Below are 27,671 nucleotides of genomic sequence, written 5' to 3' on the forward strand. Positions count from 1 at the left end.
GGAGTGTGTTCTGCAAATGTATTACTGGAAGCTTGGGGTGGGAGAGAGTTGGGTGAACATGTAATGACCTTTCCCTTCTGCCCAGGATCTAAGCAAAAACTCTTTGTGGAATTCAAGGAACACCAAGGTCAATAGGAACTCTCAGTGAGTATTTCTAAATGTCTGCCTTTAAGCATCTTTGGCTTTTATTTTTTTTAACTGGATTGGGAATAAAGGTTTAATTGGGTCAGAAAAGGAGAAAAAAAAAGTGTGTGTCCAATGACAGTATTTTTCTTGTGTTAGCAAGAATGAAAATTATTTATTCTCCTAGTTTTCCTGTTTCTGGCAACAAGATCTCACCTTAGTGCCTTTTAAGAATATAATGATACATGTACTACTGTAGCAAATTAACCGTTTGTCTTTTTTTAAAATTTTATTTTATTTTTGGCTGGTTTGGGTCTTCGTTGCTGCATGCGGGCTTTCTCTAGTCGCAGCGAGCAGGGGCTACTCTTCGTTGTGGTGCATGGGCTTCTCATTGCGGTGGCTTCTCTTGTTGCGGAGCACGGGCTCTAGGCGCATAGGCTTCAGTAGTTGTGGCGCACTGGCTTAGTTGCTCCGTGGCCTGTGAGATCTTCCCAGACCTGGGCTCGAACCTGTGTCCCCTGCATTGGCAGGAGGATTCTTAACCACTGGACCACCAGGGAAGTCCCTAACCATTTGTCTTTTTAGTGTCGGAAAAACACACATGAAATAATGAGTATCATATATTTTCTGATAGATAAGAGTGAAATTTGCATTAAAAAGTAGGAATAAATTTGTCTTGACTGAAAATAAAAAGACTTAGAATGAAGGCTAAATAATTTTTTTAGTTTTTTTTTCAAAATTTTCCTTTTAGTTTATAAGATGGATCTTTTTGGTTTCTCCTTAACATCCTAAGTGTTTGTCAATGCAGTAACAAGTTGAGAAGGATTGAGACAGAGAGAAAGGAAGACAGGGCTAGAGAGAGGAGATAGAGAACTCACCTTTTTATAGACTTGAGGTTCCTCCTAGACTTTTATTTATTCAGAGAAAATTTGAAAACCAACCAAGCAAAGATTATTCTGTTTGTAGTGTTTTATGGACTTTTCCAGTTACATCATCAAATTAACCATTCTTAGAGTTATAGGAGCAGGATTCAAAAGCATCTGTACTCTACAAAGGGCCCATTGATGCCAGGCAGGTGGAATATGGCGGTCAGTTTGCAGTCAGCTCTGTTTGAGATGGCCTTTTCTCTGGAGCTCTCAAGGTCTCTCTGTGCAAGCCTGCCTCTAGCCTTAACATGCACATGAGTTTCTTCTCCCAAAAGTTCTGTAGTTTGTGCTCATGCAGAGTAGTGGGTTATTGCAGCATGAAATTAAACAATAACTGTAATTGTACTTGCTTCCCCAAGGACCTTAAATACTGGACATATTCTTCGAATGTATTTATTCCAACTTGCCCATGGCCACTTGTGCACTTGAGCAGGGCATGTAACAATTTAAAGAGAGCTAATTTCAGCCTGTGAACATTTAGGGGCCATGTGGGCTAATGAAACTGATTTGTTGGCTTGTCCAGAGATATTCACAGACTCTTTTGTAGGCATCTGCCTTGCATAGTTCAGGAAGCCTTTAGTTTAATTGATCCAGAACAACACAAACACAGTTAAATCTTATATATGTTGTGTGATCACATAACTAATTAAAAACAAAAACCAACAACTGCTTTTCAGTTAGCTTAGGGCCTACTCAGTAAATTAATTACATGTATATCTGGTGCTCATTCTTCTATGAAAACAATTGTAGGGTTGTAAACTGTTTCTCTAAAGGTAGGGGTCAAATGTAACTGATACTCTTCCTTCAAAGTAATATATACACAGGTATATACATATATACTTATAGATTGTATTATTACTGTTTCATACACTTTTCATTTCTTTGATCATTGAAAATTTTGAAGCATTATCTAAATAACTTTAATTTTTCAAACAGGTTGAGAAGTTCAAATGGAGTTAACAGTAAGTTTTTTTTGTTTTTATTTTTGGCTACGTTGGGTCTTCATTGCTGCGCTCGGGCTTTCTCTAGTTGCGGTGAGCAGGGGCTACTATTCATGGCAGTGCATGGGCTTCTCATTGCGGTGGCTTCTCTTGTTGCGGAGCACAGGCTCTAGGCGTGTGGGCTCAGGAGCTGTGGCTCACGGGCTCTAGAGAGCAGGCTCAGTAGTTGTGGCGCATGGACCTAGCTGCTCTGCAGCATGTGGGATCCTCCCGGACCAGGGCTCGAACCCATGTCCCCTGCATTGGCAGGTGGATTCTTAACCACTGCACCACCAGGAAAGCCCAACAGTAAGTTTTTATATTTTTATTTTTTCATCTTATCAGTGGTGGGGTTTACTCTCCTGCTGTCTCAGACTTTTATAGTTCTTGAAATCCTGATTTTTGTTTACTATACAAAGTAGCAAGTTCGGTAGAAAAGTAGAAGGTTGAATGTCTTTCTCCAGATAAATCAGGAGATCTTACCTGATCTTACCTGTTACCTGTTTTTGACTGTGATTTTCTAGTTTTCTCTGTGAGTGAGGGTATAGCCACTGAGCTCATTTAGACTGTTCAACAACTCTTACTGTTATCGTTTAACACATTACTATTTAAGAACCATTCATAAGATTGTATGTGGATCTCCTTTCCTATATGTCTTCAGTGGGACTCCATGCCCCAAGTGGCTAAGTGGGACCAAGCCTACTTTGGTGAGACACCTCCCTGGTGAAGCCACTCTCATTAGCTACTTTCAAATTTCATCACAAACTGTACCTTTCCATCTTCCTGACCCCTTGATACAGACTGGGCACCTTCATCACTTATGTGAAACCTTCAGTGCCTTCCCATTACCTATAGGATGGGCTGCAAATCCCTTACTCTTTCTCAATGCTCTTGAGAGTCTGGCCCCAGTCCAAATTTCCAGGCTCATGAATGAGCCCTTTTATGCAATATTTCTTCCATGAAGAATGTGACCACCTACCTATTACCCTCTCCACGTGGTGTCCAGAGGGCATTTTCAAATGTGGAACAAAATGTTCCACCTCCCTTCTCTGCCATCTCAGGAAATGACAACTTTATCCTTCCCGTTGCTGAGGCCAAAGTCTTGCAATCCTACTTGACTCCCATTTTCTCACATCCCCACAGCCAACCCATCAGTAAGTCTTTCAAAATATATTGAGAAGCTGATCACTTTGCTACCCCCACGTATCACTTTTCACCTCTTCCCTGGATTACAGGATGGCCTCCAAACTATTGCTCTATTTCCAGAGAGCAGCTGGAATAACACTTTTAAACTCAAAGTCATATTGAGTCACTCTTCTGTTCAAATGGTGTTCCAGCTCACTCTGTAAAAGCAAAGTCCAAACACCGTCTACAAGGCCCTGTTGATCTGCTCCCCCTCCTTCAACTCTGGCCACTCTCTCCTCCTTAACACAGCAAGTATGGTCCTGCCTCAGGACCATGCACTTGCCATTACTTCTGCCTGGAATACTCCTCATTTATCCTTATGACTCACCCCCTCTCTTCCTTCGGGTCTTTGCTCACATTTCACCCTATCAGGGAGGTCTTTCCTAACCAACCTATATAATATAGAAGAGTAATCTCCCTGTCTCCCACGATTCCTAACTCTCTCAATATATATGTAATATACTATAATACTATATATTTACTTATTTATTTCCTATTTCCCTTTCCTACAATGTAGGCTTTATCTGTTTTCATTACTGCTCTGTCGAGGATAGACCAATACCTGGCACGTAGTAGGTCAGTAAATATATGCTGAATGAATGTGAACAAGATCTCACAGCTCCTTAAGTGGTGAAGCCAGGATTGAAACTCAGTTTTGTCAGACTCAGATGCCCATACTCTATTTCACATTGTTTGTCTATGAAGATTCCCTAAGCCTCTATGTACACCTCTATTATATTACTTAGCAAACTGTATCGTGATTATAGTTTACATGTATTTCATATTTGTTTTTCACTAAGGTGGGGGAGCCACATCTTATTCACATCCCTCATGCCTAGCACGACCCTTAGTGGGGGCTAAATACTTTTTTTTTTTTATTATTGAATTGAACTTAGAAAGGCACAGTCTTTTTTGATGATCTTACCTTTTACCCGGCACCCCCAAAGGGAGGGAGTTTCTTCCCTTCCTTATCCAGCAACAAGAAGCCAGAGACATCTGTGAAATTGGGCTCCTTATGCCGCTTCCTCTACAAGGTATAAAGTAGTTCCCACCATGAGACTAAAGTTCTCAACTTTAATTTTGATTTTATGAAATGGCAAAACTGTTGCAAAGAATTTCTCTTGCGACTTGTAATTTAGGACTTGAGCAGGTAGAAGAGAACCAGTTAAACTTGCAAGAGGTGTTCCCAACACACAGTCCGTCTGTAACCAAACAAATCCCTTGCTCTCACATTCTCTGCCTCCTTCTTTGTTTCTCTTATATTCCTCTTAATGTGTTTTCATCATCTTGTTGTCATTTTAAGTCAGTGAAGTAGTGTGCTAATAACTTGGTATTAATAATGTCTTTATGTGGGTACTGCATCTTAGTAGGGAGCTCAGAGAATTGTGCTTCTGGGATGTCGTGCAACGTGATGGGCAGCCGAGTGCCTTCTGCAGCACAGAGGTGTAATTGGTTCAAAGGAAATACATCTTTGAGGCTAATATTACCTGTCTTTCTTCAATTCCCTATATAAATATGTTTGGAGACATTGCATTGATGATTGGAAGCTGTCAGGATACCATGCACAATAATGTGGTTAAAGAATATTAGGCAATCTTTTTCGAAAACCGAGAAGCCATTGTGATTAACCCGTTCAATAATAACTTTGCAGGCAATATATTCATAAACATGTATTTACCTCCAGCCAAGTAATTAAGATGCCAATCTTCTCTGTAATTTCAGGAATCTCAACCTCCTTAAAAAGCCCTCAAGAGCCTCACCATCATTATTCAGGTAGGATGCCTGTGTACATAGACATGTCAATGGAGCTAAATGTCTGTGATTCTGCATTTGGAAACAGAAACACTGGTGAATTTGTGGTGTTGTTATGGCTCCAACTTGAAAAGTTGTTGTTCACTCTGATGAGAGAACATTCAGATTTCTTAATTTGGGAAAACAAGTTTTTAGGATTTAAGAGAATTTGGATTTAAAAAAAAATGTGTGTATTGGTAAGTTCCAAATTGTAAGGAGGAAAGACGACCTTGAGATCTGAAAATTCCTTACGAGGTCAAAAGCCAGAGATCTTTGTATTTTGGGCTGGGGAGGAGACAGGCCTGAGACTAGTCCTCTGAGGAAGGGTTTTGCACCCTCACTGGGCCCTCAGTGAGGGTAACCACTGAATGAATGCCAACCCCACAGGGTAAATTCAACAAAGACACCTTAAGGGATGTTATTAAACAAGATGTCAAGGGTCTTGACTCTCTTAAGCAACATCACTTCACAGTGATTCAGTTGTCTTTCTTTCAAAGTGGGAATAATTGTACTTGCCCTTCCTGAGGAAAAATCTGCCAAAGGGCTAGTTGAGAATAAAGAGGGAAACACTTTGAAATGCAAAGCAGTATAACAACCAACTGGACTCGTGCCATTGGGTGGTCTTTTGGCCATCGTTGCTCTCAGTATTGGATTAGATAACACATGGGCAAGCTTTTTATATAATCTGAAGCTCAGTACAAGAGTACAAGTGTATTGGTGTGATAATTTTCGTTATTATTATATCAAGGTCATGTGCTCAGGGTCCAGTAATAGGCTACCTTATCCTGAATTCTCCTCTGTAGTGAATAGTGTTTCTGTGGATTTCAGACTCCACATTCCAGGCTCTTGTAACTGGGTCTTTCAGCTCAGCAGTAATCCGTTATTTTGACTCCAGCTGTCAGCTGAAGAAAGCATCTGGTGAGGAACACTGTAACTCACATCGACTCTGATTTGTTAAGATACAGCTCTTAACAGGAAAATGCAGATCACTTGCTTCTAATTAAAACTGGTCTTCAGCTCTCTCTGGGAAAAGAAGATGAACTCTGCAAAATCAACAGTAGATGTCCCCACAGTCCGCTGTGCGTTAGATTTGATCTGGAAAAGAAAAACCAGAAAGACCACAGATTAAAATGCTCTTTAAAAGCAAGTTCCACATCTGAATGGATTAGTATGGTATTTGGTATTCAGGAGAGTGGAGGTAATAGCGCTACCTCAGAACATATTATGTAATCTCATATAATCTATTCCTAAGACTGGGATATCCTTCCTGTTTAAGGCATAGTTTATTTTAAATACTGTATTATAGATAATACATTTTTAAAAATTTATTTATTTTTGGTTGTGTTGGGTCTTCGTTTCTGTGTGAGGACTTTCTCTAGTTGTGGCGCGCGGGTCTCTCACTGTCGCGGCCTCTCCTGTTGCGGAGCACAGGCTCCAGACGTGCAGGATCAGTAGTTGTGGCTCATGGGCCTAGTTGCTCCGCAGCATGTGGGATCTTCCCAGACCAGGGCTCGAACCCATGTCCCCTGCGTTGGCAGGCAGATTCTCAACCACTGCACCACCAGGGAAGCCCCAAGATTTTTTTTTTTTTTTTTAATGTGGACTATTTTTAAAGTCTTTATTGAATTTGTTACAATATTGCTTCTGTTTTCTGTTTTGGTTTTTTGGCCCTGAGGCATGTGGGATCTTAGTTCCCAGACCAGGGATTGAACCTGCACCCCCTGCATTGGAAGGCGAAGTCTTAACCACTGGACTTCCAGGGAAGTCCCTGTAGAGAATATTTTTGATAAAAGAAAAAATAAAGGTCTTTGAAATAAAATATTTTAGCATAATATGAGTATATTGATGTGGGGAAGGCTTTCTGGAAATTTAGCCCACTGATGCATACTTAAACTAGTAAATCTGCTTTTGTTTGCAGCCATTGAAAGGAACAACTTAATGAGGCTTTCTCAGACCATACCATTTACACCAATCCAACTGTTTGGTGAGTGCCATTTCTACCTTCTTGAGGTTGTGCCAGGGCAAAGGCATACCATCTGAGTGAATCATAGGAGAAACCATTTTGCATAATTTTAGCTGCAAATTTTCTTTTGCCCATGGTTGCAGTTTAGTTATATTAATTTCCTAAAATGGAAAGTCTTGTTAACTGCCCAGCTGGTATCTAGAGTCAAAATCTGATATACTATGGGGATGGGACCTATAATGAGCAGCAGTTGGGGAAAAAGCAATAATATTGCACCTGGCATTCACTGATTTAAGGCTGGAAGTAAGTAGAAAAGAAAAGAACCAACCAACCATGCGTAATAAATACAGAAGAAAGCATTAAACATCAATACAGTAGAAGCTAATAGACATCTAAAGAGAAATGCTTTGTATATCGCTTTTTATTTGTTTGTTTTGTTTGTTTTGTTTCATGTAAACTAATTGCTCTTAACTCAGAGAGCAAATGTAATTTTTAAAGGCTGGAATAGTAAGGAAAAACAAGCTCGCAATAGCCAAGGCTACCGGCGTTTCTCTGTCCTGCCAATTGACAAAGTAACAAGGGTCGCCACACTGTCCCAGATCTTGCTTCTCCTCAAACCCTTCACATGGGGACAGATGAGGTGGCTTCTGATCGTCGATGCAAATGCCTTCTCCTTCCACTTGGCTCCACAGCTGGTTTTACAACTCGGTAGCTCTGTTTCAGATCCTCTAGGTAATTAGAACTCTAAAGTGGCATTTATCTGGGCACCAGGAATACATATTTCAAAACATGTTACTAAGCATTACCTAGACGTATTCTTTGGTAAGCAATTAAATGCAAGAGTGAGCGAATAGATTCTTTCCTTGGTAAACCAGTACAGTGTTTATAAGAAAAGCCATTTGAAGCTGAGGTGTAAGGAGAAAATTAAATACGGGCTGGACAGAAGTTGTATAGCATATGTCACTTCTGTTAGGAAGCATTGCATAATATATTAGGTGGAGTCTAGGTTGAATAAGAATGGCTCCCTGTTCAACAGCCTAAAAGTGGAAGCTGTAGAGCAGTTAAAGAACATTTGTGTGTAAAATCTTTGAAGTGGGATTGGGTTTGTCTCCGAGGGTCTACTTCACATTAGCCAGGTTAACATATCTAATCTTTACAACAGCCCAATGAAGAGAATGTTATTTTCACTTCCATTTTACTGATGAGGAAAGTGAAGCTTTAAGTAACTTGTCCAAAGGCACAAAGGAAGGAGGGAAAGGCTCTGGGTTGTGACTTTGGTTCTAACTTTAACTGGGTTAAAACATGCGTTCTCAGTGGGGTAATATCACCCCTAAGAGAGCAAAAACATCTTTTTATTTTTATGTGTAAAGCACATACACACACACACAGAGTACATAAACATAAACAGTATATCTTTGGTATTACAATGTCAGGGAAGGGGCAATTAGGAAAAAAAGTCTAAATTTAAGCTCCTAAGGGGGATGACAGGGTTAAACTATCTCTTTAAAAGTATGCTAACACATATATATGGAATCTAAACAAAAAAAAAAAAAAAGAAAAAAAAAAAGAAAATGGTCAGAAGAACCTAGGGGCAAGACAGGAATAAAGATGCAGACCTACTAGAGAATGGACTTGAGGATACGGGGAGGGGGAAGGGTAAGCTGGGACAAAGTGAGCGAGTGGCATGGGCATATATACACTACCAAATGTAAAATAGATAGCTAGTGGGAAGCAGATGCATAGCACAGGGAGATCAGCTTGGTGCTTTGTGACCACCTAGAGGGGTGGGATACGGAGGTTGGGAGGGAGGGAGACGCAAGAGGGAAGAGATATGGGGATATATGTATATGTATAACTGATTCACTTTGTTATAAAGCAGAAACTGACCCACCATTGTAAAGCATTTATACTCTAATAAAGACGTTTAAAAAAAAAAAGTACTTTCCTTTAACAAAAGAAGCGTAGTCTTGCTACTCTGATTTTATTTTTGTCGAGTTATAATTTATAATAAGAACAACTTAATATTTATGTGACATCTGATGCTTTGTTCATTTTCCCCCTCCCTCTTTACTGGACTATAACATGGCCAGATGTCTGTACTTGCCTCTGAAGAGGTGAAATTCCCATTCCCCACTGATCCTTTGAGAAACTGAACTGATTCTGAGTTGATATTTAGGACGCCGTTCATGTCACAGACATGGATCTCATTGAACCCCTCCCCTGCACTTCTGTTTGCCACAGGAGAAGAAGTAACTGTCTACAGGCTGGAGGAGAGTTCCCCTTTGAATCTGGATAAAAGCATGTCTTCTTGGTCCCAGCGAGGGAGATCTGCAATGATCCAGGTGTTGTCCCAAGAGGAGATGGATGGTGGCCTCCGCAAAGCCATGAAAGTCATTAGTACCTGGTCTGAGGATGACGTCCTCAAGCCGGGGCACGTTTTCATTGTGAAGTCCTTTCTTCCTGAGGTTGTGCAGGCATGGCGCAAAATCTTCCAGGAGAGTACTGTGCTTCATCTTTGCCTCAGGGTAAGTCAGAGACCCAGAGCCCAGATGGACAGGTGGTCGAAGAAAGGAGATCTGGCTCTATCCTGGTCAAAGGCCATTATCTTTTTTTTTTTTTTTTTTTTTGGTGAATACTTCCTTTATGTATAATATTCATATATCACAGATCATTGATTAGGAAATGTCAAACACCATTGATATGATTAGGGTAGACATACACACATATTGATGTATATACACACATATATATGTGTATGTTTATATACATATGTATGTATATATTCACACACATTCATCTATAAAGCCAACATTTTACCTAATGTGAAAACAGAGGCACACCCATCAAGGTCAGAACAAAGCGAGAATGCCCACCATCTCCACCACTATTCAACACATTACTGGAGGTATTAACCAACTCAATTAGACAAGAGAAAACAAAAGTATAAAAACTGGAACAGAAAAAGAATGAAAATTAACTCTGTTTGCAGATGATATGATAGTAATGCTAGAAAACCTGAAGAACTAGTGATAAAAACAACTCAAGCAATAAAAGAAATCAGGAAGGTGGCAAGGTTAATAAAATTAACACACCAAAATTAATAACTTTCATATAAGCAAATAATAACTAGTAGAAGATATTTTGGAAAAGAAAACCCTGTTTACAATAGCAAGAAATTGAAAATGCTTAGAAATAAGTGGAATGTGAAATATTTAAAATCTATGTGAGGAAAAATCACTCCTGAAAGATATCAAACTAAATTTGTACAAAGAGAAAGACAATCCTTAATCTTGATTAGGATATTCCAACATCATCAAAATATAAGTTCTCTTAAAGTTAATTTATAAATTTAATATTATTCCAATAAAGATTAGGAGATACAAACTACTATATATAAAATAGATAAACAAAGTCCTACTGTATAGCACAGGGAATTATATTCAATATCCTATAATAAGCCATAAAGGAAAAGAATATTAAAAAGAATATATGTGTATAATTGAATCTCTTTGCTATACACCTGAAACTAACACAATGTTGTAAATCAACTATACTTCAATTTAAAAAAATCCCAATAAACTCTTTTTTTTTTTTCTGGAGCTAGACACCTACTTAGAAAGAAAGGGAAAAAATAAAACATACGTACATGTGTCTACTTACTCTCGCAGAAGGAAACATAGGAAGGTTAAACCAGAAAGCAGTGAAATAGATTGCCTAAAGGGGTGTGGAGGTGGAAGGCAGGAGGGAAGAGGAGATTAAGACGGAAAAAATAGGGGAAAGAGGACAATTCTCTGAGTATGCCTTTTTAATTTTTTTAATATCTTTATTGGAGTATAATTGCTTTACAATGTTGTGTTAGCTTCTGCTGTACAACAAAGTGAATCAGCTGTACATATACATATATCCCCCTATCTCCTCCCTCTTGAGCCTCCCTCCCACCCTCCCTATCCCACCCCTCTAGGTCATCACAAAACATCGAGCTGATCTCCCTGTGCTATGTGGCTGCTTCCCACTAGCTATCTATTTTATATTTGGTAGTGTCTATATGTCCATGCCACTCTTTCACTTCGTCCCAGCTTCCCCTTCCCCCACTTTGTCCGTAGGTCCGTTCTCTACATCTGCCTCTTTATTCCTGCCCTGCCACTAGGTTCATCAGTACTGTTGTTTTAGATGAAGGCCATTATCTTTAACCCAAAGGGTAGCCTATTCCTTTTTGGAAGTGGTGGTATATTGTTATTTTTGGCTTTAGCTTTTGGAGTGGGTAGTGGTGGAAGCTGAATAAGGCTGAAAATCACACTTGGGAGGCCTCTAGTAATTCTGTGATCATTAATTAGTAGGCATCTGATAGCAAACCAATATTTTTATCAATGTTCCCTATTTTGCAGGAAATTCAACAACAAAGAGCTGCTCAAAAACTGATCTATACCTTCAACCAAGTGAAACCACAAACCATTCCCTACACTCCAAGGTGAGGAAATATTGGCACCCTGGCCCTTCATCTTATGTAGGAATTTCTGTCAATTTCTTCTCACCCGTTAGTCACGAGAAATACCAGACCCACGGGGAAGTTCCCCATGACCTTAACTTTGGTTTCTTCCTTACATAGTTCTCGGAGACAGTAAAAAGAGAATTAGACACCCTAGGTATGTTTTGGCTTAAATTGCTGAATTTATGTGAGTAGAAAAGAGAAGACCAAGCAGAGGCCGTGACTAACCTCTCAATTACGAAAGCAGGCAGATCCCGGGTGTAGTTACTAATGTCCAGAAACATTATGGTAGAAAAACACTTCTATTTTAAGCATAGTTTCTTCTGTTATCTTACAGAAATTAGGAACCTTAAAGGAGTGAACTCTTGTTACTTTCACTTGAGTGTTTCCATACACTTGTATTCATTTAGCGAGACAGATCATAGTGTGGTGCTGAGGACTTACAGTAAAGTTTTACTGTCTCATTTACAAGGAACTTCTTAGAGCAAGACAAGAAAAGTTGAATCCAGTACTCTATAAAAGAGTTCCTCAGAAAGAAGGGAGGTGGGTAAACGTGGGGAAAACTCCCAATCTTTGCATTCCATTCTTTCAGTGGAAAGGCAAAGGCGTGTGCATTGAGGCTGCTGGGACTAGAGTTAGGTCATCTCCCCTGGTGCTCTCTGTTCAGTAATATAAGTCCCACCTTTGCTGCCTTTCGGGGAATCAATGGCCTCTTCCCACCCTCCCTCGCCATAGGTTCCTGGAAGTGTTCTTAATCTACTGCCATTCAGCCAAGCAGTGGTTGACCATTGAGAAGTACATGACTGGGGAGTTCCGGAAGTACAACAACAACAACGGTGATGAAATTGCCCCCAGCAACACCTTGGAGGAGCTGATGTTGGCTTTCTCTCACTGGACCTATGAGTATACTCGGGGAGAGCTGCTGGTTTTAGATCTGCAAGGTGATTGATAGCTGAGGATTTGATACAACAAGCATGAGGCAAAGTTCAGGAAACAGTGACCAGGGATTGCTTTCTCAATGTCATTGTCACCTACATTTTTTTTTTTTTTTTTTTTTTTGCGGTACGCGGGCCTCTCACTGTTGTGGCCCCTCCCGTTGCGGAGCGTAGGCTCCAGACGCGCAGGCTCAGCGGCCATGGCTCACGGGCCCAGCCGCTCCGCGGCATGTGGGATCTTCCCGGACCGGGGCACGAACCCGCGTCCCCTGCATCGGCAGACGGACTCTCAACCAGTGCGCCACCAGGGAAGCCCCTGTCACCTACATTTGACCCCAGCTCTTTCTTTACTCAAAGCCATAGTTAAGGCCTTTCAGTGGAGACATTCCTTGGCAGTATGTACCTTTTTTTTTTCTTCTTTTAAACAGGAGATGGTATCTGTTTTCTGAATTTATTTATTGTTTGTGGAACTGTTCTAAGTGGGAGGAACCAGAGAGGTGTCCCGAGAGATCATGCAAGAACCAGGATGGGTAATGTATGGAGTTGCTCCATCTAGCTTTGAAGGGAGGTGGCACCATTTATTTCAGAGACGTTGTACAGTGATGATCATGGGCACCTACTATGCTGTTTCTCACCTATAGATCAAGAGAAAAATATAGGCAGATGATTAGCTGCCCAGAATTTAAAGTCATCTAAAATGTTAAACGGGCAATGAGTTTTATACCCAATTTTCCAGTTTTATGGCCTTTCTTTGAACTTATGTTCACAATAACACTTAGGCATGCATTTATACACACAGGAAAGTTTAAATTCTGGTCATTTCTCATGATTTTGAGCTCAGTATTTTAGCAGTTTATAGTTTAGCTTGTTCTCTTTGCTGTGTACCTTGATATAAGAGTTCACAAAAGTATAAACTCAGTCTGTGAAAGGCAACTTAGTGCACTCTTATTTAATGGAAGCCTTTGATCAATGCATCTTTCTACTCTCAACACCTCACATGTGACTTATAATCCTGAAGCAGGAAACAGAGTATCTCTAGCAGGTTTTCCTTGCAGGGACAGAACGAAATATGTATTAAGGTCAAAGTTTAGTCCCTGGGCTCACTGACTGGGGCTTTGGTTTTAAATAAGGGATTTAGCCCAGGTACTTTCATAGAAGTTATCTCATTTAATCCCAGAAGCAGCACCTTGAGGTAGATATTATGGGGACTTTAGGCCCAGAAAGTTTAAATAACTTGCCCAAGGTTGCACAGCGGCTTAAGCGGAAGCCAAGATGCAGACTTAAGCTGGTTTGACCATCCATGTTCTTTCCTTTTCACTGTTCTGTCTTTTATTTCTCTTTAAGTTTCATAGCCATTGGACATTACCATGTTCTGGTTCATTTAAAATGATAGGGCCTTTTCCTTGTCCTCTCTGACTTTCCCATCTCTCCACACCTGGGATTCTGTGCTGAAAGCCAGGCTTGGAGGATGGAGATAGTCGAGATGAACAGGCAATCCTGGGACATCGTGAGCAATGTACACTAAGACTGCAAACCCATTTTGACTGAAACTTCTGTCACATGCTCAAAGATGTGTGTGTGTGTGTGTGTGTGTGTATATATATATATATATATATATATATATATACACACACACACTTTTCAAACTACACATAAGTCCTTCTGTCCTTTCAGATCTATGCTGTTCACAAGGTGTGAATTATATTTCTAACCCTCAAACACAATATTTTAGGAAGCAATATAAACAAAGTTAAAACAGTCAAGATGATTCAGCTTTTAAACCAGCAAGTACAGTATGATCCATGTAAACCCAGCACACTGATGCCCAAGGCTGCTTTTGTAGCTCATGTTGGGGAAAGGTTGATTGTTTTCATCTATACTTGAGTGTCTGTGCTTTGAGTTTTGGGTAGAGATGTTTAAAAAGTAAAAAACAAACAAAAAAACAAAGAAAAACTTCAAGGAAGTAATGATGACTCTTCAGTGTGTTTTTGTTTAATGATGCTTATATTTGGGGATTTTTATGTCTCTTAGTAAATCCAAAGTGACGTTAAACAGAGCAAACACTGCATTAATAGTCTTGGGGGAAAAAAAGGAATTAACTTTATTTTTTTACTGGGCAATTATGTGACTTGCAGAAATAGACCACTCCAAATAAACAATGTGAAAACATTGACCTTCAAAGGAGGGAAGAGTGGACATCATAGAATGAACATGAAGAAATTGAGATACTTATCGGAGAGTTTTGCCGATTGGTTAGCCCTGAATTTATGGAAGAACGAGAATCCTATAATAATAATTACAAGCAGTTATATTACTACTGCTATTAGCTAACATTTACTAAATAGTTATTTTGTGTCAGTCACTCCATTAAAGGCTTATGTGCATTAATATGTTTAATCCAAGCCAGGTTGGAAAGGAAAAATGGGAGAATATAATGTACTCTTAAAATATCATAATAGTTTTCAATTCAGTTATGTTTTACATTTAATTGATTAGTATTTTTAGTCTTTGGAGAGATGATGTGCGTTGTCTGGGTGGCAGGGAGTGGAGACTGAAAGATGAATTAGCTGCAGTTAGGAGAGGCCCTGTCGTCAGGGTCCTGGGGGCTGACTCCTGGCTCCACCGTGAATTAGCTGCATGACCAGGGGGCAACCCCCTTGAGTCCCACTTCCCTCATTTGTAATAATAATGGTAAATAATGTTAGGCGCTTAACTCAGAGGGCTGTTAAGGGGCTGAAATTAAGCAAGTTCCTGACACAGTGAATGTTAGTTATTGTTGTTAGTATTAGTCTCTGTGTGGCTTGTTAAAATGGAAGTTAATCTTCAGTTGTGGGTAGTCTCTTAGCTGTGTGGTCCTGGTGATACTTGAGGGAGATCCCAGCTTTGGCCTCTGTAGAGTGAAGCCCTGATCAGCTTGCTGTGCTTCCTGTTGCTTTGAGGGAAAGAAGGAATGAGAAGCACTCCGGCAGTTTACTATTTCAGTTTCTTCTTTTCTTCTCTTTACTTTCTTCCAAGGGAGTGCCAATCATTAACCCAGGAGCTACCACATCAGGCCACGAAGCTGAACTCTAGGGAGAGGCTTGACTAATTTCTGATCACTTGTAATTATACTGTAGTCTTCCAGTCTCCTTCCATTTAAAAATCTTACACGTGAGAGCCTGAATCGTCATCATTATATGTGAAATCCAATATTTAGTTTCCAGCAATAGGAATGAAAAACAATTGTATTTCAAATTACAGTGGTCTGTGGCATGTTTTTTTTTTTTTAAGCTCACTATTTTTTTTTCAAATAACTTTTGGAGATATTAATTTTTTATTCAACAAAGCAGTTTCCAGGATAAATCAGCATTAGCATCAGCATCTGCTGCTACAAGGAAGGTGACTTCTTTCCATTGATGTAGAAGTTCACTGATGCATCCCAAGGTGATTGGAATCAGAATGTAGGTCTCTGAGTTTCTCATAAGGGCGTGCTATGTATTGCCTGTACATGGGCATTTACTCTGTTAATGCCAGTAAAGAGAGAGCACTGGAATTTTTAGATCTTAAAATGTCTTATTGTCTTTCATGTTTTCCAAATATCTACGTACGTGGGTAGGATGGGCACCTATGTTAAAGTTTGCCAATTGGGTGACTCCTGTGTAGCCCGGAGAGGCTGGGGTGGTAGTAGTGGGTGTGGTGGTGCAGCATGATTGGTTCTCTGAACCGCTTTCTTTTTTTAACTCATTGGAATGCCCCTTCTGCCATTCAAGGGTCCCAAAAGATGTTTTTAGTAGTTAAGCTTTGAGCTGTCAGATTGGGTTTAGGGATATAAAGGTTTGTAGAAACTCTTTACCCTCAGTCTTATAGGAGGTTCTATTCATTAGGAAATAGTACTTTAGGAAAGTGAGATAATCAGAACATGATTTTACCAGTGGTAAGAAAATAGAATTTTACTTCACAAGAGCTCTTGATAGAATAAAGACAATAAAAATAGCAGTTGACATGTTTCAGCTTCTTCTGGATCAGACCTTTTGCTAAGCAGTTTGTATATGCTAGTTCATGTAATCCTCTCAGTAACCGTATAGGATAAGGCCCGTGATTATCCACACTTTCAGGTGATACAGTTGAGACTCAGAGAGATTAAAGAAGGTGTCTAGATCACACAACTAGGGAGTGATGGGGCTGTGAGTGGGACCCAGATCCTTTGACTTCTGCCTATTTAACAGGCTACAAGACTGAAAGTAAATGGGAGCTGATGTGATTTTGATAGACTTTTTTTTCCCCTATAAAACCTCCTATTCCACAATTCTTTAAGTATTGTGTGTATTTCAGCTTAAATTTACAGTTTACTCAGACGTCAGCCTAAAGCTTTCATCACTGCTGGGAATTGTAGGCATAAAGTCATGTCTGAGCTTAAATGTGTGGAGGATTTGTAGCTTTTAGTCTCTCTATTGGTGGTACATGGGCTGTCTGTTTGTTGTTTATTTACTACATAGTTAAACATAGTTGTTCTGTTTATTTGCTACATGTTTGCTGTAGAGTTAGGGTCTTGTTAGGCTGTTCCTTTTTATATCTGTAATGAGAAAAGCATAAAGAGCCCAGCCTATTCATATGACTTTTTCTTTAAAAAGCAAAGCACATTTTGCATACTGCCCCTTGAGCCTGTGTTTCAGACTTATTTTTCCTTTCCCTATTCAAAATCAGTGTACAAAGAGATTCTAAGCCAAGGGTTCTGAAAGTGGCTCTGGGTAGAATTCAGAAGATCTGTGTACTTTGATGAAAAAACAAATTAAAATTATACCTAGGGGCTTCCCTGGTGGCGCAGTGGTTAGGAATCCGCCTGCCAATGCAGGGGGCACGGGTTTGAGCCCAGGTCTGGGAAGATCCCACATGCCGTGGAGAAACTAAGCCCGTGAGCCACAACTACTGAGCCCACGTGCCACAACTACTGCAGCCCGTGTGCCTAGAGCCTGTGCTCTGCAACAAAGAGAAGCCACCGCAGTGAGAAGCCCGCACACCGCAACAAAGAGTGGCCCCCACTCACCGCAACTAGAGAAAGCCTGTGCACAGCAACGAAGGCCCAATGCAGCCAATAAATAAATACATTTATTTTTTAAAAAAATTACACCTTTATTTCATTAACCTATAGCTGAAATTCATCATTTCCTTCAGTTATAACGGAGACAACAGATCACAGTGGCATTAGCAGTACCCGTGACTGTTTGCAATAGCAATTACAGGTATTAACATAGCACATTGCAGTGTTGGCAGATATGTCAAAATACTGGTTGTATTTATTCCTTGTTGGATGTTATAGTGTTATTAGACTTGTGCTTGATCCTGTTATTTAACATACTAATAAAGAAGCACGTGTATTGCAGTACAATTTAAAAAATATTTTGATCACTGTATTTCAGTATCATTGCTTTCCTTTGTAATCTTATGTATTCAAACTATACATTTAAAAACATTATTCTGAGAAGGGGGTACCTTAGCTTCATCAGACTGCCAAAAGGGTCATGACCCAAAAAAGGTTTAAAACCCCCTACTTAAGTTATTTTCCTAAGGAAATCAGTTTCTCAGGGGAATGGTCTATAAACTATAAGGATTACCTTTCTGTATGGTAAAACATACAGAACATAGTAAAAATCTTTCTTTTTTAAAGTAGTGGTTAGAAAATGTGTTGGTTTTTTTTTAACAAATAGAAATATACAATAATGTTATACATTTTATTTGATTTTTAAATAAATTTCCCACAAGGTTGGTCTCTTCCAAGGCAAGAGGACCAGTGCTGACTAGAGGACGATCTCAGACATTGTCGGCTTATGCCCACATGGTGCATTCACCTGTCTGACTGGCTCACCTGTGAAATGCTGCCTTTGGAAGTCAGCCTCACCACCATTCGCATTTTATAACAGGTTCACTTTGGTGTTGATCCCTGCCTTGATAAATGTTAGTTTTATATGACACGTTACCCTTTTATTCATTGGTGCCATTTTTTAAGAAGTAAAATTTATTGAAGGATCACATACATTCAGGAAATTACACACAACATGAGCATACATCTTAAAGAATTTCCACAACTGAACATGTGTGTGTAACCAGCACCCAGATCAAGCATGTGGGGTGTTTGTATTCTTCTGTTTATAAACGCTATATGCATACATACATATATATATATGTATATATATATATATATGTATATATGGCATTTGTTATGTGTCTTTGATGGAGCGGAGGTGGTACCTGCAGAACCACACGGCACCTTGCACCTTTCTGAGCACTGATGGACTCCATCTAAGGAGACCACGGGCTAGGGGGAAGGACACAAGCTTTGGCTTAGCTTCAATCCTGTTACGACCTCTTGTGGTCTGTGCAACCTCTGACAAGTTGCTTAATCTCTTTGAACATCAGTGTACTCATTGGTAAAATGAGGCTGTGAGGATGCTAATACTTTTCTTTCACGATTGCCAAGGATTAGAAAAAATAAAATTAGAAGAAATAAAATTAGAATGTCTAGTATGTACAAGTGGTAAATGAATGATGGATGCTATTATCAGGAAGTGTGAACACATCACAAAAACACTTTTTTGTAGCCTAGTGGTTTATTGCAGCATGATAGAGGGTGTTGTGGGCGACAGGGCATCAACTAAAGTTTTCAAACTTGCCTGGACAATTTAGTAGAGTTAATTCACATAATGTTGAGTTTACTACAGGGTGGGTGTCTAGTTAGTAGTAGAGTTAATTCACATGATGTTGAGTTTACTACAGGGTGGAAAGAAGGTAGGTATAAGAAAGAATTTTAAATTTGGTTATTATTTTCTTGAATTTCTGAGAAAATGAAATTCCCCATTTGGTAAATGAATTTTCTTTTTCTTTGGAGGTGTTGGAGAAAATTTGACAGATCCATCTGTTATAAAACCTGAAGAAAAACAGTAAGTTAATTTATCGTTTAGAAAATTGCATTTAACACATTGTACATGGTTTCTTAAAAATAATTTTTAAACATTTCTATATCTTGCCTAGATCCTAGAAAGATTTTGATGTCCCTTTTATCTATATCTGTATCTATATCTATATCCAAGAATATCTACATCCAAATTCAATACAATAAAATACAATAAGATTTAAAATACAATAAGATTTTAAAGAATGCATAGATTAGGAAATAGGGGCAAAAAGAAAATAAGGAAATAAAATAAGATTAAATCTGGAGTTGTTAGTACACAAAAATGGAAACTATGTATAAAGACCAATGCAGTGGGCAGAACTTTCTTGCAAATTTGCCTCTGAGTTTTCTAGTGGCCCAGACAAAAGAGAAATATGGGTAAATTCAGCCTCCTTAGGCTTTGACATGAAAACAATTAATGTCATAGGAGAAGCACAGTTTCCTTTGTTGTCATCACAGTGGAGTCATTGCATCTTATCATGGGCACTGTCTTCCATTACATGCCTATAAAATGAAAGCTGAGGGCATGAAGTGTGGTATTCAGTAACAGCAAATCTATGAGAGGACAAAACAGTGGGGCTTAAATATGGAGCCATCAGATTGTTAATTCAGGACTGAAGTGTAAATTATATAGAAGGATGAGTCATCTGCCTAGCCTTTGAATTCCCATGGGCATTTTATCCCATAAGCAGGCTTTTGGGAAGACTTGGCAGTAGAGGAGGTGGTATTCTTCTGTTAAAGGTGGAGTAAAAAGAAGAGATGGTGATGATTAAGGGAGGATCAACATGGCAGATGACAGTGGTTTTCAAACATGAGCTTTCATCATAGTCACCAGGAGAGCTTTTTAAAACACAGATTGCTGCCCCCTACCCCCAGCCTTTGATTACCCCGGTTTCTGATTCAGTGGGTTTGGGATGGGTCCAAATAATGTAACAAGTTCCCAGATGATTCTAATTCTGCTGGCCTAGTGCCCACACTCTGAGAAGTGCTAGCATACAAAATTCTAATTTCTTAGTTGTCCTAAGTGTCTATACTTGGCCCCTGGGTTGTAAAACACACACACACACACACACACACACACACACACACACACACACACATAATTATATAAGTGGGCAATTCATATATGATGAAATCTGAAACTTGTACTTCCCTCCTATTGGACTCATATTGTAAATATTCACTGCTTTAATGCGCTGTTCTTTTACTGAACAATTTAGTCTAAATATGGTACCATTTGTAGGCATCTATGCAAAGAGGTACATCTAAAAGTGTATTAGCTACCCTGTGAACTAAGAGAGCTAGAGAAGATAAAGGTGAGCCATGATCACCTGTGAATCCAGATCCCATGATATTTGACCATGGAGTTCATGTTGTAACCCTTAGGGTACAGATAAAGGCTTTGTTATTTTTCACTGTAGCAGAGTTGAAGTGTTTTTGGCTAAAAATACATATTATTTCTTCAGCAGCCCAGTGTGCCCAAGGGTTTTTAGTAGGAACCTGTATTACAAGTACTTCCTTTATAATTTGGCAGTAAAATTTTTTTTTGCATGTAAAATGGATCAAGTTGATGTATATACTCTATCACTTATTAAATTTTGACCTTGGTATATATATGTAATATGACCTGAATATTTCCAACTTTTAGAATTCTAAGAAGATTATATTATTCCTCTTGACAGTTGAGTATTTAACTGCATTCTATAGGCCAGTGGGTCTCAATTTCTATTAGGGTCACCTAGGGAACTTAAAAAAAAAAATGCTGCTCAGAATTAGCATCAAGTCAGAATCTCGGAGTATAGGACCCTGATGTCTGTATTTTTCAAAAATTCCCCATGTGATTCTAATGGACAGTCAGGATTGGGAGCCTCTGTCTTATGTCAAACTTTATTTTTTATGACTTGAGGATGTCATAAACTTTGGAAGCTGATAGATTGGTATCGCTGCAGCCTGTTTTGTGGGGTCACCTAATTTTGGGTGCAGTTGGTCTTCATGGTGAAGATAATAAGTATTATTTTCTCACAATGTGGTGAATTACATCAATCAGTTCAATGAAGCTCACATTTTGGGATGCCGTCTATTTGTTAAACTTTTGCTACACAAAGCACGGGCCATGAACCAATAGCATTAGCATCACCTGGGAGACTGTTAGAAACACAGACTCTCAAGACCCTCCCTAGACTTCCTGAATAGAATCTCAATTTTCATAAGATCTTCAGGTGTTTTGGTATAAATTAAAGTTTGAGAAGCAAGTGCTTTCACATGTTGTTTTATTCTTAACAACAACCTTGGAAGGAAGTGTCTTCAATCCCAGTTCACAAATGAGAAAACTGAAGCTCAGTGGAGATGGCAACTAGCCTATGAGGAGAAGGGGGTCAATGAAAGGGAATGATCCTCCACCAAAAGGGAAGATGTTTTGTGGTGCAAATTCTGATATTGTCTCTAATGCCTTTTGTCTCTTAACTTTCCCCAACCTTTTGCACATGAAGACAGAGTCATCAGACCTGCTCCCCCAAATGCTTTCTGGCCACCTAACTTGGTTCCTCAGGTCATTGACCTTCAGTGGAGGCTGCCTCAGTGTTATTGGTAGTTTGGGATTGCACCTTTTTTTTCACCTACTGCCTTGATGGTTTTGGGCGTTTGACAAGTATGAAATGATAATGATGATGATGATTATGAGATGTTCTTTAGTAAATCTCTGTGTACATGGCACTAATTAGCATTTCCTTGAAGGTGGAACCAAGCTACCTCCTGCTCTCCTGTACTGTGAAAAATCTGGAAAACAGTTGTATATTTTTTCAAACGTTGTTATCTGAGACTGCAAGGCTGTAGGCATGGCGTATGAATGTCCCTACAATCCTCCTTCACTCTCCCCTGCACAGGGAGTGGTCGAATGCCTGATACATACATATTATAGTAATTTTGATTCTTTTGTCTTAACTTTAACAAAGCTCATAGAGGGAAACAGTTTTGCTTACAGCTTTTATCTGAGAATCAATGTTACATTTCTAAGTTGGGAACTCTCATGCTTTATTGGGGGGAAGGAAATGGCAGCGTGGAATGCAGAGGAGTGAAATATTCCACCAGGGTCATGCCAGAGAGACGATAAAAGGAATTCTTCAGTTTTAATGACTAAAATAACGCCTTCATTTTTCACTTTATCAGCATCATAGAGTTCCAGTACTAAATATTATGTGCTTCTATTTCTTTGCCATATTTGGTTTCACCTTATAGAAGTGGTTCCTTACCAGATGGATTGAAAGAGCAATAGTTAACAGAGGCAGCTTATGCAGCCTGGTAAATACCACCAGAGCCGTATTTTGTAAGGGCGATTGAGTGACCAGGAAAGTTAATCCTGGGTGTCTGTTCACGTTGTCTTCCCGAGAGATTTCCTCCACCTACTCGCCTCAGAGCAGAGAGGCAATCTGAGATCAAACTGACATCAGCCCTCATTCTGAGCTTGGCACATCTTCAGAGCAGCTACTGTTATTCTGCCAAAAGGAAGTGGAAATTGAGATAAATGTTTCAATACTCAGATGGAAAAGTCCATTTTTACACCACATCCCTTTTGAAAAACCGCATTCCTTAGAAGCGAAATTTATTGTTTCCTTTTGTGATAGTTTGCTTTTCTTTTTTCTTAAGACGTGGTATTTAAGAGCAGTAATTGAGTTCAGATTTTAAAATGTGCTGTTTCCCACTCTGCATGTCATTAAAATAAAATATTAGCTTTCATAAAGTTTCTTTGGAAGTGTTTCTGGTGTGCTCTATTCCTTGGTGTGTAGAGTGTCAGCCGAAGAATAATGGTTGTGAATGATCAAATAATGGATGAACGTTGATCCTAAAATCTGCTAAGGATCTATTATAATTATAGAGCGTTAAAAATGTGCCTAAAATATACTGATTTACTTCCACAAAATCATCATCTCCTAGTTGTCTTATCTTTTCACAAAGAGCCCAGCTATAGCAGTTTGCAGGGTAGAAGTAGCTATCAAAAGAGCCATGAATACTGGGTTTCGGGTTTTGTCGGGCTTTTGTGTTTGAGGACATTGGTTATTTTCAGAAAAGTATGTGGGTTTGAAACAATGCATATCAATTTTTTCAGAAGGGGTGTTCCAATACCAAGTTTATTTTACTTTATACTTACCTTTCGGGTATTCTAGTAGACCAGTTGGTAATGAATGTCATTCTCTCACCTCATATGCATTAAAAAGGGTCTCACTGTATTTTGTTTTAATGTGGTACATAGAAAATTCACTTTTCTATCAGATTAGCGTGGAAATGAGTTTCACAGTAGGTCTTGGAGTTGGGTACAAAGATTGAAGTGCATTTGAATTTTAAATTTGCAAACCTAACATTGTTGCTTCCCCAAAGTGCTCTGTTCTTTGTTGGCTCCTTCAAGTTTACTGGGTTACTATGGGTTACTGTTCGGTATCTCAGAGAATCCTAGTTGAGCTCCTTTTTCTGAGCTGTGATCTAATTGATATTCTGATATTTCCTCTAGATCAAGAGGAATGGTGTTTGGACCAGCCAATTTAGGGGAAGATGCAATTAGAAACTTCATTGCAAAACATCGTTGCAACTCCTGCTGCCGGAAGCTCAAACTCCCGGGTATGCCCCCAAACGATTCTATTTTTCTCTAAGTAAATCTCTCATTGAACAACATCCATTGTAACCTGGGATAGAGTAGAAAATCTTAATCACATTTTTATCTCATTCGCAGTTGAGGCCTGACTTTCTGACTGCAAATTTTTCAAGTCTCTAAAGGGATTAAAAGGACAGGGATTTACTTCAGGTTCTGCCAAAATGTGATAAAACAACATTGGGCCCAATACTTGTCACAGTCTCTCCAAGGGAAAAGTTCCTCCTACTTAATTGGGGCAAAATTGGACAGAGGCAGGTCTCTGTTCCCCGCCCCGCCCCCTCCCCTTTGGGTCTTGAGTGGTGCCCACAGAGTTTCTATTCTGTTCTTATTTACTCATTGGACACTTGGGAGGGTGTGGCATGGAGGGAAACAACAGCTATCAATTAGAGTAGTGCTTTTCACTATAAAAACCTGCCACTTTCAACATACATCACAAGGTATATTTTAAAAATCTGATTAGATAATGTGACACACTTTCTCTGAAACTAATAGAGTCAGCACAGAAAAATATTTCTAACATAAAAGTAAGCGGCTGGAGGTTTGTGTCCCCCAGATTGGCAGCCCCAGCTCTGCTGCATTTTTTCCTTTTATCTCAGAAGGGATGCTTTATGACTGTCTCAGCTTGCTCACTAATTTTCTAAGGTTGCGCCACACTCGTCCTTAGAATGGAATTTCACGTCTTTTAAGCTGAGTAGCCCTTCCAGCCTTATCATAAATGATCAAACCCTGAATTGGAAATCAGTAATATCCATTGTAACCTGGGATGGAGTAGGTGTAAATTTACAACAAAGAAAGGCACTTTCTAATCTTGTTGGAGTTAGAGGTAGGAGTTGCCCTTGTGGGCACGAGGTAGCAGAAGACTAGGGTGTGGAGCAGATTCCAGTTCCTGTGGGAAATAGCTTATTAGCCAGGGGTGGTGGCAGTGGGGACATCAGACTGGAGCAGTACAGACAGGAGGGGTCTCGATGTCTTCTTGGAGCTGCCCAGGACCCCTTCTCACAAACCACCCAGAAGAACTGGGCAAAGAGATCAGTCCATAGCACATTGGCCAAGCTGCCCAGTGGCCTCCTCTGGTCAGAAGGAGGCCAGGAAGGAGAGGGGGCTGGGCTGAGTGGCATCCAGGCCCCCAGGTAAGGGCCCTGTGGGAGGCAGGAGCTGACACATATCTCCGTCCCGTGATTGCAGGCTGGAGTCCAGCCTATTAACTCAGCATCCTCAGGCGCTGACCTCTTCCCAGGACTGATTCATTGTTTCCTGGGCAGGGCAGCTTCTCATTCTTGATCAGGGACTGTATCTGGTCAGCCAGGAGAAAGGGGGCCTTGAGGCATAACTCACTGCTTCCATCCAGTTAGCTCTTCCGTATGATAAAGATTTCCTCCCTCCCTCCCTTCCTTTCTTCCTTTCGTTCTTTCCCTACCATGGTGGCTTTTGAGTAATTCAATAATTCCTCCATTTCTGGACCTAATCCTTGCTTCCTTTCAAAACCTTAGTTAACACATTTAAATGGAGATAAAAAAATATCCTCATTTACTTGAACATTTGGTAATTTGAATTTTAAAAAGTTTAGCTCGGAAAACAGGATTGGGGTGATTTTTCTTTTTGTTTATGTTTTACTTTTTTTTTCTTTTCTTTTTTTTTAAGAGAGGCAGTTCAGGATAGTATAAGAGCATGGGATTCATAGGTTGAGCTTACATCCCAGAAATGCTTTTTGCTAGTTTTGTGACCTTGGCCCTCATTCTCATCTGTAAGCTGGGGATAATAACACCTATCTCATAAATTTGGCGTGAGGGTTGAAGTGATGTAATTACTGTTGGTTATTATTAAACTATAATATGTATTAGTTTTATGTCCAGATAATCCCTATTTAACATTAAAAAATAATACAAGGAATGCATGTTTAAGGTTAACAAATTTAATCAACACAGCATACAGTGGTTTACAAACATTTAAAGGTCACTCTCCTCCATAAGTTTCTCCCCAAGGGTTACCTTTATTAATGATTTCTTTTGATAATTTCCCTGTGAAATTAAAGAAGGAGGCTTCAGGAAGCATACGATCTGATAATTGGATGAAGTCTTTATAGGTGCAGCCAATCCTGAGGTACAGCTTTGTTGCAGAAAACTGACCGTTGACATCCCGAGTCCACCATTTTGGCTGCACTCTCTGGCTCTGCCGTCATTCAACAAGTGAAAATGCCCTGTTTCCAGTTCGGCCTCACTTAACTCTGGGCAGGTCATGTCTTATAGGGCACCGTGTATTTAGTCAAGCAACCAAAGCGTGCCTCCCCTGCCCCAGTAAACACAGCCCTGGGGAGTTAGAGTCACACATGTGCATGGTGGGGTGTAGTTTGGACATGGTTGAGGGTTTGAGTTTCACATATCGGTGGCCCAAGGGAGCAGAGTCCTCTCTGAGCACTTGGCCTAAAGTCCTGAAGTCCAATCTATCTGTGTGAATATTGTGTTCTTAAGGATTCTCTATAACTGTCTTAATTGTCTTCCTTGCAGATTTAAAAAGAAATGACTATTCCCCCGGAAGGATAAATTCCGCCTTTGGACTTGAAATCGAAACTGAACCAGCTGAGGAGACTCCAGCAGAGGAAGAGGGTAATAATTCTCCAGAAGACCTCACACGGTTGTAAGAAAGGGAGAAGTAAGAAGACGACAGCCCTTGCCCTCCCTTCTATGAACTCTATGGTAACCTAGATTGATTGATGTAACACTGGTTATGTCAGAGCCTCTGCCGGGATGGCCTTACCCTGAGGGCCTCCTGGGACATGCCTTCTGAGCCTCATGTCTCCCCTCCCCAAGGACCTCACTGGTGTATGATGAATGGCTTCTCCTACATATTGACCTGTGTGCAGGGTGCTTTGCGTGTGTTCGTCATTCTCAAGTTGCACAAGAAGACAGATGGCTCAGCCAGGAATGCTGCTCTTCATACCTCATTCCTTGTGCAGAATGCTGGGCACTAAAGAACCAGGCAGATAAATTTAATTTATTTTCTTACTACGTGTGCAGACTCTAACCTCCACTACTATTCATCACCTCACCCACATATTGTATTTATGTCTATATGTACATAAAAAAGTCACTTGACTCCCTCCTCTCCTTTCCAGCAGCATAGGGCTTTGAAGAGCGACACAAAGGAAAACAACGGAGTAAGGGTGTATTTGCACAGGCTGGAGCACGCTCCGGTACAAACTAACCAGTAAAATGTTAGCATCCTGGTGAAATCTAGATGGGTTTCAATATTGTCAGTGAATCGTAGGATAGCCGGGCATTTCAGGTTTCTCTGGAAGAGAGGAAAGGGAAATCTAAAACAAACACCCCTGCATCCTCTTTTTTTTAAGGGAACAAGGATATATAAAACTAGAAATTATTAAGAAATGTTTTCCCTTCCCTTACGCTCAGGGACACTATTGGTTAGAGAGTTGACTAAGCCAACCTCTAAAGTATTACTCCCTTTTTCAAAGCTGGGTATATAATGTTACAAGCTAAATTACTTTATGTCAGGTCCTATGAGGAAAGATGGGGTTTTTGAATGAAAACATGTTTCACAGGTAATCGCCTGGTTGAAATACAGAGTCCTGGTGGCTTTAACGAGTGCTGGAGTGTATATTTTAAGTATGGCCTGAGCACATGTAATCGGTTTCAGTGGCCTGAAGAAAGGGTCCCTGGAAGCCACACTGTACAGCAGTGGTCCCCACCCTTTTTGG

At 39.9% G+C, this 27,671-nt stretch overlaps 1 protein-coding gene across 2 annotated transcripts in view; it reads left to right on the plus strand.

Annotated features, from left to right (window-relative positions):
* The window catches only part of TRPM6 (transient receptor potential cation channel subfamily M member 6), a gene marked incomplete at its 5' end in the record, with an annotated part of 138,349 nt that extends 111,560 nt beyond the window's left edge, over nt 1-26,789 (plus strand). For both annotated transcript variants that reach the window (XM_082657242.1, XM_082657241.1), the window contains 10 exons: nt 86-144; nt 1,986-2,011; nt 4,937-4,987; nt 6,924-6,989; nt 9,210-9,493; nt 11,354-11,436; nt 12,190-12,395; nt 19,252-19,303; nt 23,819-23,925; nt 26,464-26,789. In XM_082657242.1, the coding sequence (XP_082513368.1) occupies nt 86-144; nt 1,986-2,011; nt 4,937-4,987; nt 6,924-6,989; nt 9,210-9,493; nt 11,354-11,436; nt 12,190-12,395; nt 19,252-19,303; nt 23,819-23,925; nt 26,464-26,597 (1,068 nt within the window). In that variant the 3' untranslated portion in view covers nt 26,598-26,789. The remainder of the gene's footprint in view (nt 1-85; nt 145-1,985; nt 2,012-4,936; nt 4,988-6,923; nt 6,990-9,209; nt 9,494-11,353; nt 11,437-12,189; nt 12,396-19,251; nt 19,304-23,818; nt 23,926-26,463) is intronic.
* Between the last annotated feature and the right edge of the window lie 882 nt (nt 26,790-27,671).

This window comes from Grampus griseus (assembly GCF_964374135.1).
Source record: "Grampus griseus genome assembly, chromosome: 6".
NCBI lineage: Eukaryota > Metazoa > Chordata > Mammalia > Artiodactyla > Delphinidae > Grampus > Grampus griseus.